Here is a 14,995-nt window from a genome sequence, read left to right on the forward strand (position 1 = left end):
CCGTGTTCTGTAAATGCAAATTACTTACGTATGGATGAGTTGCTCCGTCGAGGGGATAGCTTTTTTCGTTGATTAAATTCTGCTGATGGAATCCGCCGATGGCCAGAAGCACAGTGCGCAGCCAAAAATAAAGACCAAAAGACCAAGAGCGGAATACAAAAAAAAAAAAAACCAAAAAAGAAAAATAAGAAAATAGAAGGTGGATGAGATGCGCCAGCGAGGAGGGCAAGTTATCAAATTTTTAATTAAATCTCTCGCTTTGATGTGCGGCCAACTTCGTGGGGCTGTCGTCCTGTCCTCAAGTTTACACAAGTGGTTAGCATAATTAGAGCAGACAGGCCACAATTGGCCAGAAGCCGCAGGAGTGGCTCAGTTGATTCAGGTCGTGGGAAGAGTGGGAGTGAGAGGGGGTGGCAAGGCAAGGAATAAGGGACATTAGTTTCAATTATTTGACATTTCATTCGGATTGCTTTTTAAGCACAAATGCTCGGAGAACTTTTGCTCTAATTGAGCCCATCAAAGATGCAAGGACGGAATATTTTGCCAACTGCAAAAAGGATGGAAAATGCGGAGACGACGACGACGCCCGGCAATCCAATATATCTAATATAAATATTTTTGCAGTTGTTTTTCCTTCAGTAAAAAGGATTTCCGTTTGCTGCCATCAGCAACATTGTTTGCCGTCCTTGTTGTTTTCCCATTTTCTTTTCTTCATATGTGTACGTAAGTTTATGTATGTGTGCCTGTGTGTGTGTGTGTGTGTGTGTGTTGGCCAATTTAAATAAACATTTCGCACCCGACTCTGATTTTATTATGGCCAAGCGGAGGAATACAAACAAAATCTGTGCAGCAGACAGACAAAACTCCGACTGTCTGATGATTATTTGTGTTTACTTTCCACACACACACACACCCACACTCACTCACTCACACAGTCTCGCTTTGTTTATTCCAATCTCGCACACACTGGCACATTAGCCTGGCCAAATATCCAGGTGTATAGCATATCTATTTGGGCCAAGAGGAGAGATTTCTGTACCCGGGCTCGGGCCATAATTTCTCATTAGGCCAATGGCCAAGTAAGCGATATGTTGCATGTTGCTGGCGTGCCGAAAATGTCGCAACTGCAACAACAACTGCTTGCCGCAAAAGGTCCTGGCATAAATTCCTCACTCCTTATTTATGTATTTTTATTATGACAACTTTGCTGTTATTCGCCTTCGTCCTTCTGCGTCCCTTGCTCTTTGAGGGATTTTAAAGTTGTCCTTGTTATTTTTTATGTCCCTGCTGGCCTCCTTATTCCTGCTGCTCCTTCCGATCCTTCCACTCCTGCTGCTCCTGCTGTTGCTGCCACTTGTGCCCTGTGTGTGTGTTAGCCCGCAATAATTCCTGTTTATGCGCGCATTATTTTCGGCTTCTTATGTACACTGCCGGCCAGCGATTTAGTGTCGCTTTTTCACTCACTTTTAACTGGCTTTCCCCAACCTTATTGATTTGCCGGGGGGCTTAATTGGGTTTTAAAGCCACACAGAAAAAAAAGTATTTAAAGGACATCTATTCAATGTAATCTTCATTATATCATAAATTTCTTTTTGGTGGCAGAGAAGCATCTTTATTTTGTTTTTACTATATAAGTTGATCTCAGCATATACAATAAGTTTTATTTTATGTTAGTGCGTTTCGGAATCATTTCTTTTAGAAATTTCTTCTGGTGCACTTAAATAGGAGTTATTTTCTTGAATTCATTTTGGTTTATGTTATGCCTTTTGCAGCTGAAGTTGCTCTTGCTGCTGTTCCATGTTATGCGGCCCAATAAGCAACAGTGTGTTGTTAGCGGGTTTCCCTCCCCCGATTTTCCCCTCTCCCCCGCCAGTTTTCCTCCCCCTCGATTTTCCACATACGACGTACTAAATGTGTGTGTGTGGTATCCTCTTACTTTTGGCCTCAGATTGTTGTTGCTGGTTCTTGGGTCTGTTGCAGGATTTTATGGTTTTGTATTTATAATGTTTATTTCAATTCTTTGCTTTTATTAGCCACCCCCACCCCCTCGCCTCACCGCATTTTCCATTTTCCTTTGGACCGGCTTTTCTTGTTGCTCTTTTGGCTGTCGCCATTTGTTGTCCTGCTTAATTTTTTTCGCTCTCCCGCTTCTTTTTTATGTTTATTTTTATTTTCATTCGGCTGCTGCTCTGTGGTTGTTGCTCCCGCCAACTGACATGCATTGTTGGTTGTTGTTGTCATAGTAATAAAGGTAATAAAAGTCATTATATTGTGCTGCAGGGGATTACTGTTGGCATTTTTTATTGCATAAGTATTATTAGAGTTCGCCCGAAACGTATGTCCTTATGTGCGGCGTATACTCGTATGTTTTCGGATTGCTTGCTTCGCTAAATGCCCCACACCACCCACACTGCTACATCTGCCCGAAACCACCCGAAACCACCCAAAACCAACCACCCAACCACTCCCCGCTCTTCGCATTTCTCTGACTTTTTGCTCAGGTCATGCCCATAAAACCCAATTCAATTACAAATGAATAAATGCAATGCCACAGCAGCTTCGTACAGTTGCGTTCAGAATATTAGGTTTTGGGGAAGAGTAGAAAGTTTAGAAAACTTGTTCTTAAATAAGGGGTAAAGAAAATCCTACAAACTAGTCTTATTTTATTATGGAGTTGTACCTCCTTTAAAAAGGAAATAAAGTTTAGTTTTTATGCAGATTTGTACTATTTTTGTAACTGACTGCTTTACATATTCTTCTATATAGTTTCAAACTTAAAAACAAATTTTTAAATACTTAAACTAGTATCTTGACGGCGATTGTATGTATGTGAATATGTGCAACTACTTTATGCATGCCATAAAAGTAAACAGCTGCATCGGCAAAACAGTAAAATTAAATTAGCGAAAATTGTAACAAATTTTACGAATTCCCTTATATATTTCAAGTTTTTTTTCCCCCTTTATTTTTTAGCACTTTAGTTTTAATGAAATGCATGTCCTTGTTTATGGACATGTTTATAGGCAGCTTTAGTCGCTTTGTTTACGAGGTAATTCAATTGAATGTTTTGTCATTTGATTAAAGGGGAGAATACTCGTATCTGAAAAGCGGAGGAGCATCGAAAGCATTTTCCAGATGCAAGCTATCTCGTTGGTATCCCTGTTTCCCAGTGGCACGCACAAAACACAATTAAAAATCGCATTAATTAAATATTTCAAAAGCAAAAGTTTCCGCCATTTCTTGAGTTTCCAACGCGACTTGGCTTTGTACCCCCGCCTCGTCCTTTCTCCTGCATTTTCCTTCCCAGTTGTTGCTGTTTTTGGTGTTGTTTTGGCCCTTTGTTTTCCAACATCTTCGTCTTCTTGGCAGAAGAAGTTTGTGCAACTTTTCCCGTAGCTGCAATGCGAATTTTCTCTTGTAATAATGGCGGCGGCTCGCAATCGCCATCATTATATTTAATGCGGCTAACGCATGGCAAGGGGGAGGATTGTTTGGGGGGGGATTTTTAACTTATGCTCTGTACCACCAACTCGGCATCTAAAGTTTTTCAATTTCCCACAAACAATTGAGGTATTATCTGGTTCTCCACCTTGGCATTAGGTCGCTCGTTGGGTTGGAAAATGGGGGTGGGGTGGAGGGTGGAATTTCCCCTCCATTCGAGTTCATTAAAATATTAATTTGCATGTTTGCCAGCAACTTTTGCACTAATTTCGTATTCCATTCTACAAATTTCATCCCCCCTCACTCACTATTTGCTCTCTCTTTCTGTTCGCAGGTTCGATGTGCTGGTGAATGGCGGCGGGGCGGTGACCTTGCAGTTCCAGCGCTCCCCCCTTCCGACCTTTGACCCGTACCGTCTTCGTCCCCTGGAACAGGATCGTTGTCCTCCCTCCCGTGCAGATGCAGCTCAGCGACGACGACGAGACCACCAGCCGGAATATCAAGTGAGTCAATTAGCTTAAGACATCCGAAATTATTCGAGAGCTTGTCAACCGAATAATCCTAATCGCGTCACATAAATATTGAAACGTACTTATCCAGCTGATTCAAACACCGTAAAAAACACAATATAATATTAAATACCATAATATCATAATTTTTAAGATTATTGAATGTGTAATCCTAATTATTATCTATTAACTATCTTTTAACTATTTAAATCCCTTATACAATATTTTGGAATACATCTCAGTACCTTTTGCCAATAATTTTAAACTTCAAGAGGTTTCTGACCTATTGATATCCATTTTATTTTAAAGGCGGTCTATCAAATATTTTTAAAATGAAGTTACATACTTGAGACCAATATTGTTCCAATATAAAATATTTTATTTATTTTTGATCCACAAAATATTTATTGTTACTCAAAATTAACTAAAAAATTTGGATTCCAATCTTTGATTTTAGGTTCTAATGTTCTTGGTCTTTCCTTTTCATATTTCATCGGTTTAATTAATGTGTTTTTCTGTTGATTTTTAGGGTGGCTCCGCTGAACCCGGCTTTGACCTTCCTGAACTCGATCCACTACCACACGGCCGACGAGGCCAACGATGCGAGCAAGGTGTGCATGGACCACGATCACGAGAAGCTGCGACCTCAGCTGATCAGCACCTGGATGCCCAACGGAGTGGGAGCGATGCCCGGCAAGAGGGTCATCTTCGCCGAAACCCAGGTGGGTGGACCTGCCAGCAGGTCCTTTTGCTTCCTTTACTGCCCCCGTTCCCGCCTTCTAAATGCCATTCCTAATTAGCAGTCCTGGCAGCAGCTGCTGGACGCAGCGCAGTTTTAATTAATTTAAAGTTTGCCTTAATGACATTATAACTTTGCATTTGCCCAGTGGGAAAGGGGGTGGCGGAAAAGAGGGGGAGGTGGGAAGAGGAGGGACGGAGGAGGTGGAAGAGTGCAGGGGAAAGGGCCAGCGAGGTAGACATTAATTCTGCCAGCCAAAGGGAAAACCCCTCGAAGGTCTGCTCCTCGCTGGATTCCTAATGCGTTTAATTGCAGCACTCGAACCTGTCCAGCTGCGGTCACCAGCAGACACTTGGTTGGGCTCCTCTCTTCCGTTCCGCCCCCTTCTCCTCCTCCTCCTCCTCCTCCCACCTGTTTTCCATTTACCTTTCCCACAACCCCTTCCTCTGCACCACTAAGAGGTTTTCCCCTTTCAGTTAAAGTTTTTCCGGTCTCAAAGTCGCCAAGGGTTGGCGGTTAAGTTAGCAGGGTCACAAAACAATAGGTTATTTAAAATTAAATTCAGGGACAATGGTTATCAAATTAAATTGCCATTTTCTTAGTTAAATTCAATTATACATCAAAAGTGAAGTCCCATTTTAATAAAACTTTGGTATTAATAAATAAAAGTATTCCAAAAACATTTTGCTTAGAAATAAAGGCTAGGTAAATGTAATTGTCTAAAAAGTAATGATTTTAATTCTGCGGGATTCAAGATCTGCGAAATTCTCATTCTAAATTAAATATTTACCTCTGGCTAGTTTCAATAGTAGGTTGTTTCTACCTCTAATGTTAATATTATTTAATAGGTGACTTAACCATTTAATAATCATGAACACTAACCTAACCAAAACCTCAAGCAAAGCCCTCCTAATCTGATTTCTTGCACTCGGTACACTTTTTGTAGCAATCTTAACCAAATGCTCCCTGTATCCCCCACAGATTGTCCAGGAGTCCATCCAGATCCCCGGATCGGACCTCCATTTGACCTACCAATCCTCGCAGGCGAGTGGCTACCTGAGCATCGTGCGCATGCGTCTCACCGCTGAAACGATTCCGCCCACTTTGACCCACGTTCATGTGGGCGTGGAGATCGAGGGCGCCCTCCATGTGAAGACCTACGAGGCGGATCCCAGTTTGGTGCACACCTTCGCCTGGAACAAGAGGAACGTGTATCGCCAGAAGGTTTACGGGGTGACTGTGGCCAGAATTTCGGTGGGCTATCAGCACAGCACCTGCCAGTCGCCCGTTTGGATCGCACAGACCGCCAAGCTGCAGGGCTACGATGTGGATATATCCGACATCGGTGGCTGGGGACTGGACATCCACCACCACTACAACTTCCACGAGGGAATCCTGCAGAAGGGCGACGGCAGCACGCTGCACATGAAGGAGTATCCACGCACAGTTAAGGTGGTGATGGGAACTGGTCTCCAGAGACCGCTCACCTGTCCGGACTACTGCAATGGTGTCGCCAAGGATGCCAAGCTGCTCACTCCCATCGCTCTGGCCACCGGACCCGATGGCAGTCTCTACGTTGGCGACTTCAATCTGGTGCGTCGCATCACGCCCGACGGCAAGGTGTTCACCATTCTCCAGCTGAGTGCCACGCAGGTTTCCTACCAATATTACCTCGCTGTCTCGCCGGCCGACGGACACCTGTACATCTCCGATCCGGAGAGGCATCAGATCCTGAGGCTCCTGCGACTGGAGAAGGTCAAGGATCCGAGCATCAACAGCGATCCCGTGGTGGGCAGTGGTCAGCGATGCATTCCCGGCGACGAGGGCAACTGTGGCGATGGAGGACCCGCCCTGTTGGCCCGACTTTCGCATCCCAAGGGACTGGCAATCGCCGCAGATCGCACCATGTACATTGCAGATGGCACCAACATCCGGGCCGTGGATCCCAAGGGAGTGATCCACACTCTGATCGGTCACCATGGACACCACAACCACTGGAGTCCGGCACCCTGCAGCGGCACTTTGATGGCCAACCAGGCGCAGTTGCAATGGCCCACCGGCTTGGCTTTGAGTCCCCTCGATGGCTCACTGCATTTCATTGACGATCGCCTGGTGCTGCGACTCACCTCGGACATGAAGATCCGAGTGGTGGCCGGCACTCCGTTGCACTGCAGCAACGGAGGACAGGATGGCAGGGTCAACAAGACGGGAACGGACAATGTTCTGGGCACGGTTTTGGCCATGGCCTTCTCGCCATTTGGAAATCTCTACATTGCGGACAGCGATTCGAGAAGGGTGAACTCCATTCGAGTGGTGGACACGGCAGGAAATATGCGATACTTTGCTGGAAAACAGGAAGGCACGGGGTGAGTAGTCCTTGGGGATATACAAAATTACACAAACTATGCGAAACTCATTAAAACTTGTCCGTATGTCCGTTCAAGAGAACAATCGCCTATATATCAACAATTATGAATGTAAGGGCTAGGAAATGTGGCACACCGACAACTACGATGTCTGAAAATAAAATACAATTCAATAGCCTTTCATGCAATCCAAAGCTTTTCAAACAGTTTAAATTTAATCTATGGTTCATTTCGTATATGAAGTTGCACTTAAATATTATTTTTGAATTATTTGCTTCATTTTATATAATGAAAACCGCTTTGGTAATACTGATTGCCCATACTAACCATCCATATGTGTTTGTTGGCATAAAGCCGTGATATAAATTGTGGCTAGGTATTTGTTCAGCATTAATAATGATCATGAATTATATAATATACGTGCTATGAATTATATTCCTTTTAGTTTTTATACCGCTCCTAAATTATGAATGTTGTTCGAAAGTTTAATAGCCAATATTTCATACAGTTTGAGGGAGCTTAGCTGGTTGGATGGTGTAAATCAAACCATTTTCGCTGTTACACCAGCGTGGTGCCATATTTGGTCTTCGCCGAGTTATCAAAGTGCACAGAAAATAAATAATTCCCAGCAGTTGGCTTTGGCCCCCCGAACATGTAGTTGGAAAACCCGACTATTGCATTCTTAGTTGTTTTATGCCCTCAAATATTGACTGGCTACTGGGTCAACATAACAGGGAATTTGGTCAGCAGGCCGCTGGCCAAAAACCCAGCGACGGCAGTGGAAAATGGATTGCGGACGGGGGGGAAATCGTTGGGAAAACATCGTTGAATGAGGAAAGGAGGAAAATCGGGTGGGCAGATTGACTCCACTCGGACTTGTTTATGCGCATACTTGACCCAATTAAGTGAGCTCCGGGCTATTTGCATATTGCCGAACGATATCAGCCAATTTTTCAAAATGTCTACCAAACGACACACGGGACAAAACGCACAGGACGAGGACGAGGACGAAAATGGTGGGAAAGGGGGTAAAGGGGGTAAAGGATACTGCCGTAGAGTGGGGCATAAATAATAAAAATTCAGCAAGAGCAGCACAAAATTGCCAATGCACCAAAACGGCCATAAATGTCAGGCCAACTAGGCAATACCCCCGGAGTATATTCCTCTCAGTCTCTCTCTCCCTTTCTCTCCACATGTATAGTACATACCCTTCTCGCTCCAATCCCCCAATTTTTCCATGCAGAGAGAGGCATGTTAACTTTATTTGACTTTATTAACCCATTTTGAAGGCATCGAAAACGGTGACCAGAAATTAATTGGAATTCTCACATTGGGGAATTTCATTGTCTGATTTTTCATGGCCCCAGTACACGCACATATGTACATATGTATTTCTGTGTGTGTGTGTGTGTGCGTGTGTGAGTGTATAATTGTCCGTTTGTCCGCATGTGTATTTGTGCTCCAGAGGCACTAAAGCCATTTGCATTTTGTGCATTGATTAAAGCGGGGTAGAAAACGGAAACGGAAACAGCAGTCAATGAACTTAAATTCCTGACGCAAACGGAATAATTTTATGCCACGCTAAGAATGGGCAATGAAATTGAGTGTTGCCAAGCCCAGAAGTTCCAGTACTGCAAAGTGCCTTATAAAATTTAAAATTGTTGGTTATACGCCCTTATTTTCATTAAAAAGGAATACAATGTTAAAAGGCATAAAATAATATAATTTAAATTTCTGGTACATACAGTAATTAAATCAAGTTTAGTATTTCTCAGTGTTGGTAAATGACGTATAAATCATGTGTGAGAAGTACTACATAATGTGATGGCAATTTATTTCATTTTATGGATAACCTTTCAAAATTCTGTAAAAACTCTACACTAAACCAATTAATTAGTTTCGTTGACTGACGCCAGAAAAAAAAGCAACCACTCGGGAATATTGTGCAACTTTATCCCAACTGAGTATTCGGGTCCGCAGTTGATTTAAGCAACTACAATTTCGGAGAGCGATGCGATGTGGGGGTCATGTGAATGCCGTCAGGTGCCAGCGGCGGGTTAAAGGGTCCAAAAGAGGGCGGGGGAGGTGCGATTGAAGTGGGCGTGGCCGGCAGACGTGGCAAAGTAATTAGCGGCCGTCGCGCCACAGACAGAAACTATAAATCAACTTTTCACTTTTTTTTTTTCTTCCCCCGGCGTCTTTTGTGCACAGAGCTATATCTTTCGAGAGGTGGCAAAGGGTTAAGGGTTATTGCTGGGGGGTTAGGGTGAGGGGTGGGAGAGGGAGAAGGGAGGGGTTTTCAGGACGGTCTGTGTCCGTGTCTGTTGCGTGGGCGTGGCAGCGATAAGCGACGCCCGGAGCTCGCTTTACTTTAGACTGTTTATCGAACAAACAATGTCATCATAAATATGCGTCCCGAGCAGCCAGAAAAGGGGGGAGAAATCATGAAGAAAGCCGGTTGGAGAAAGGGTGCGGCTAGAGATAGGAAAAATAAGGGAAAAGCGGCAGAAGGTGTGGGGCGCAATCATCTCAGCCCTTCGCAATGCACAACAATGAACCGTATCTGCGGTTCACAAGAAGTTGGCCGGGAAAGGCTTTAGAATCACTCACTTGGCTTTAAGGTGTGGGTTATTGTGCTTTTAATTAGCAGAGGTAACTTCCTTAGTTGCACATTTTCACTGAATTTACCAGAGTTGTAAAATTCCAAGCTATTGAAATTTTTAAACCTTCAAACCAGTTTTATGAATAACAATGGAGGGCACTAAGGCACTAGTTATGAAATTGAAACCGTACTTATCAGTTTATAAATATTGTCGCATTTGGAATTAATCTTAAATATTATTAAGAACTCATTCATATACATTAGTAATTTTTCATTTATATGCTAATTTGTTTTGTTCCTTGTCTGTATACATATCAACTTACATTTATTTTCATATTAATTGCTACCTCCAATAAAACTATATATTTTAGCTGTGAAAAATCAAGCTAAATCGATATTAAATTTAAGTGCAACTTCTTTGAGGCAGTGTCTTAACTTAAACCGTGCTACAAATAAATAAATCAGATTTCCCGAGCGGTTCAATGTGTGCTTAATAGTGGCATGTCAATCCGAAATAAATATTTTATCCTGCACACCGTAACACTCGGTAAACAGAGGCTCTAATTACTGTCTCTTTCCCACGAAACTAATGCGCTTTTCCTTGAATTTTCCCAACCCTTTTCCCCCTTTCAGATCCCAGACGTGCGACTGTGCGATTGGGGGCGGTGGCAACGGCAGTGCCGCCTCCGCGGGAGCGGGCGGGGCCAGTGGTGGCGCCTACTCGACGACCGTTAACCCCACGCGGACCCATGGCGGCACCACGCCCACCACCCCGTCGGGCGGAAACGGAAGCGGAAATGGCAACGGCAACGGCTCGTCGGCGACCTCGAACGGTGGTTCCAATGGCGGAGGTGGTGCAAGTGGCGGTGGCAGCGGCGGTGGGGCGAACGGCGGCGGCGGCGGTGGTGCCTGCATCTGCGCCGGCGGCATCTCACTCTCGGCCGGATCCGGATCGAATTCCGGCTCCGGAACCGGCGGCGGCACCCTGGCCAGCATCGTCGGCAACGGCGGCCTGATGACCACCGGACCCACCACCACCACCACCGTCCTGCTGGGCGCCAAGACCACCGCCTCGGGCATCGGCGGTGGGGCGGCCACCTTGAACGACGACGGCACGCTCAGCAACGCCGAGACGCTCCTCTCCTCGAACGCCCGCTTCCAGGCCATCTCCGCCATCGCGGTGGCCCAGGACGGAGTCATCAACGTCGCCGATCAAGGTGAGTCCAGAAACCTTTAATATCTTTATAAATAAGGGGATATCTTCCTCGCGGAAACCCTCTACTTTATATAGGAATATTTAAAATATGATTTAAAGTTATGCCAAGTAAAAACTTGATTTGCTAGAGGATCACAACTATATTTATAGGATTTTAATTAAAAACAATTGCAATTACTAGTTGGGGTAATCCTTTTCACAGGGTTTATGCATTATAGCAGATGTTTTTAAATTGTTCTAGGAAAATTTTTCATTAGAAAGAGTAATATATACAATCGTATTGCATTATTAAAAAATTACTAGAATAAGTGTAAATACTAAGGAAGGTAAGGTCTTAAGTAAATTTAAGTTAACGTTACAACCAACTTAGCCAACAAAAATACAAATACTATTTGAAAGGGTTGATATTAAGAAAGAAGAAAATCATGTTAAACTCAATTATGTAATATACCTTGAAAATTACAGAGAATGAGAACAAAAGATTCATTACAAAAAGGAATATTAGTTAGCATATGTTAACATATTATCACATTTTGGTTGCAAATAATTATAATTCAAAAGAGGAAAACATCATATAGTCCCTAAAATGGTAAAATTCCCTATTTAAGATAGACATGCATACCTAACCAAAAAACAGAACGTATGAGTTAACAATATTCCTAGGAATTTGTTTAATGAAACCACGGGCCAAGACATTGAAAGCTTCGTTGGGTTGCATTTTTAGCATATTGGCGATGCTTCTCAGGGGTTTTGTATACGCAAACCGCCGACCATATTGCCTTTCCAGTTTCCTGACAGTTGGGCCCAACAAATGTCATCCGATACAGCAAATTTGTCATCTTCCTTCTATGTGTCTCTCCATGCATGTATGTATTGTGTGTTCGTGTGTGTGGGTGTGTGTGTGTTGGCCAGGCAATTTACTTCTGTAGTACAAACGCACTCACACACACGAACAGCAGCTGAATGGAAAATGGAACATTTCCTTTGGCAAATTTTCTTCAACTGGCACTCCTTCTCCTTTTCTTTGGCCATCTTGTTGTGTTAACAAGCGGCGAAGGGAGCAAAAAATAGAAATTGTTAACTGCTGTTGGCTGGGAAAGTAGGAATAAAAAAGAAACGAATAAAAAATGCGAAAAACCGGAAGTTGAATTTCGACATATTGCAAAACACAACCACAGCAAATACAATAATAATAATGACAGCAACAACAATAACAACAACAACAACAACAACAACAACAACAACAACAACCACAACAGCAAACGTAGCAACAACCACGACGGAAATGGCAACAAAACTTGAACAATGAACAAGCTGTGGAGGAACACAGCAATTGTTGTTGTAATTGGCCATTATGGCCAAGAGGGGCGGTCGCTGCAAAAGTGGGCGGGGCAGGTGGTGAGGGGAAGGGGGGGAGGAAAAAGGAAAAGAGCGAAACCAATTTCCGTTACAATTCGAACGAGGACAAATTAGGACCCACTCACACACACACACACACACTTACACGCACGCACACATTCGCCCAGGTAGCCGAAGAAACACAAAACAAAATGGCCGCCAATAAATTTCAGGAAAAGGCAGGAAAAAGCGAAGCGAAATTGAGGAAACGGCAGAGGGAAAAATTTGGAGGGAATCATAATTCTTTATAGAGTTCTTCTATCCACCAAAAACATCACTTAGAACGAATCCTTAAATTGTACGAAAAATAAACTTAACAAATAATAAGTACCTATATCTTTTATAGTATGTAAATTTTATTCAAAATAAAATTTACTGCAAACGTTCAATTCAAAAAAAGAATAAGGCATTACGAAAAATAATTAAGCGTTATTCAAAATGTTGCATTGTCAAAAAATTGAAGTCGTAAGAAATGCAGTGATATTATGCCTTCTTTTCATAAGTCTACCTATCATTCACACTTTAGATGTCATTCAGCATAGTTCAGAGCTGCAACTCTAATGAGTTTTCTCTCAGTGCACAAGTATAACGTCCCCGTAAAAGCAAAAGCTCAAAAAAGCACGGAAGGTATAAATTTGAGTGCATTAGCAGAGCGTAATTTGATAAGACCAAAAACGTAATTAATAAATTTCCACAAAGGCCGGGGAGAGTGGAGTGGAGTGGAGTGGAGTGGCCCTGCCAATGGAGACGATTCCCCATAACGATGGACAAAGGGGTGGATTCTGGGTGGTTTTTGGGTGACTTTCGGGCGGCTTTTTTGGGTGGGTACGCTTTTTTCGGGCGGATCATCATCAGCCGCCGTCGCAGAAGAAGCCGGCAACTCGGCGCGGAAATTAATGAAAAGGCCGGGCGAGAGTTGAAGCCGTGGAAAGCAAATCAATGGCTATAATTAATCAAGTTTTAGTCTGCGATGGTGGTGGTGGGTATGTGTGTGTGTGTGTGGGTGTTGCACACGTGTGAGTGATTGCTGTGTGAGTGTGAAAAGCGAAAAAGTGAAAATCAATCTTATTACCTACGCGGCATTGAATTGGCAAAACTTTTTCCCCTGCTCATCCGAAAAGTGGGCACAACCCCGCCCCCTCCGCACAACATTAATCAGGGGTATATGTGTGTGTATGAGGGGGAGTGGGTGTAGTTGTGTGTGAGCAGACAAGACACATACAAATGTAGCTGCTGGCCGAAGGAAACGTAAATAAGCTTCATTAGCAGCTCGCAAGCTTAAGTGGCCTTTTTCCCGGCGAGAGTGTGTGAAAAATTATTGCATTAATTGCCCTGCCAGGAAAAGAAAGGCGAGCTAAAAATACAAAAAATATCGATGAATCGCTGAGTGACAGGATAAATGAGGAAAGAGTTTGAGGAAGTGGAAATACTTATTAGACAAAGGTGTCTTAATGGGATTAAAAGTTGAGCTGGCATTAAATAAAAATAACAATATAAACTTATAATTCAATTGGACTTGAGTAGGGTTGTATTTCTTTTAAGATTTCCAGCACATTCAAGTTAAGAAACCGAATATAATGCCTAATAATTCCGCATGGGCTTATCCCACTTACAAGGCCACAAATCGCGAAATCAAAGGGTTCTTCCCCAATATCCCAATATCGCAATATCCTTGTTGAGCCTCAGTCCCACCATCGATATCAATTTCGCCAGCGATTTGGACATATGCCAGCTGGCCATGACGACTGTTAAACGCTCAGGACAATTGCAGGACACCCCGGGATCTATGTGTTTGTGTGTGTGCCGTGGGTGTGTGTGTAAAACAAACCCACTTAGTGGATGAAGGGGAAAGAGGAGGAGGGGGAATTGCGGGGGGCGGTGGAGCAGCAAACATTCGGCGACACAATGGCAACAACCCTTTGCATTGGGCACAAACAAGTTGTTCAGTTTATGGGGTCATTACCATTACATTACAGCTCACCCACACACACACACACACACACACACACATTTAGTGGTGGGCGGGAGGGGGTAGAGGGGGTGGTAACCTCCAGCTGAGCGTCACACATTTATTGCATTGAAATTCGCTCAATCGCTGGCCTGGCGCTCTGCCAATTCGAATGCCAATGCCCCGGCTTTCGTTCGGAAATTCAAACTCAAACACTGCCAAAAAGAAGCTATACCATTGGGTATAGGTTTTCCAATGGAAATATTTTACAAAGCTAATTTTCAAAGGATTAAATTTATTTCATTAGATTTAACAATTTACAGATATATTTATTGTTATTAAATTTATTTATTTTGTTCGGTTCATTTTTTAAGAGGTCTCAATTTATTGAGAATGCATTTTAATTTAATATAATATTTGAAGAGTATAATTTCCGCTTAAGTTGTATTATTTTATTGATTGTCTCTATTCATTTGAAATGCTGTCTGCATATTTTATTTTGTAAAGCCATCAAATTTTAATAATGTATAAGGCCAGCGTTAGTATTTTCCCTTTTTGTGAAGTGTTCCGCCAACGCAAACCCAAAACCAAAATTCTCCTCTAAAATGAGACCATAATGGCTTACGCTCCAACTACAGAGGGTCGCAGATGTGGAGGGAGCACTGTGGCATTGCGGAATAGTGGAACTGTGGAACTGTGGGTGGATGGTCATGTGGTGGGTCATGTGTCTCCCGGATCCTTGGTCCTTGCTGGTTTTTGGTCCTCGGGTAAATGAA

General features: G+C 43.2%; 1 protein-coding gene across 1 annotated transcript in view; it reads left to right on the forward strand.

Annotated features, from left to right (window-relative positions):
- LOC108097884 (teneurin-a) overlaps positions 1–14,995 on the forward strand; it is a 155,108-nt gene that overhangs the window by 131,488 nt on the left and 8,625 nt on the right. Inside the window, 5 exon segments of the mRNA XM_017200420.2 lie at positions 3,776–3,830; positions 3,832–3,944; positions 4,480–4,672; positions 5,671–7,055; positions 10,291–10,874. Of these exon segments, the coding sequence (XP_017055909.1) occupies positions 3,776–3,830; positions 3,832–3,944; positions 4,480–4,672; positions 5,671–7,055; positions 10,291–10,874 (2,330 nt within the window).

This window comes from Drosophila ficusphila, unplaced genomic scaffold, assembly GCF_018152265.1.
Source record: "Drosophila ficusphila isolate 14025-0441.05 unplaced genomic scaffold, ASM1815226v1 contig_197, whole genome shotgun sequence".
Taxonomy (NCBI): domain Eukaryota; kingdom Metazoa; phylum Arthropoda; class Insecta; order Diptera; family Drosophilidae; genus Drosophila; species Drosophila ficusphila.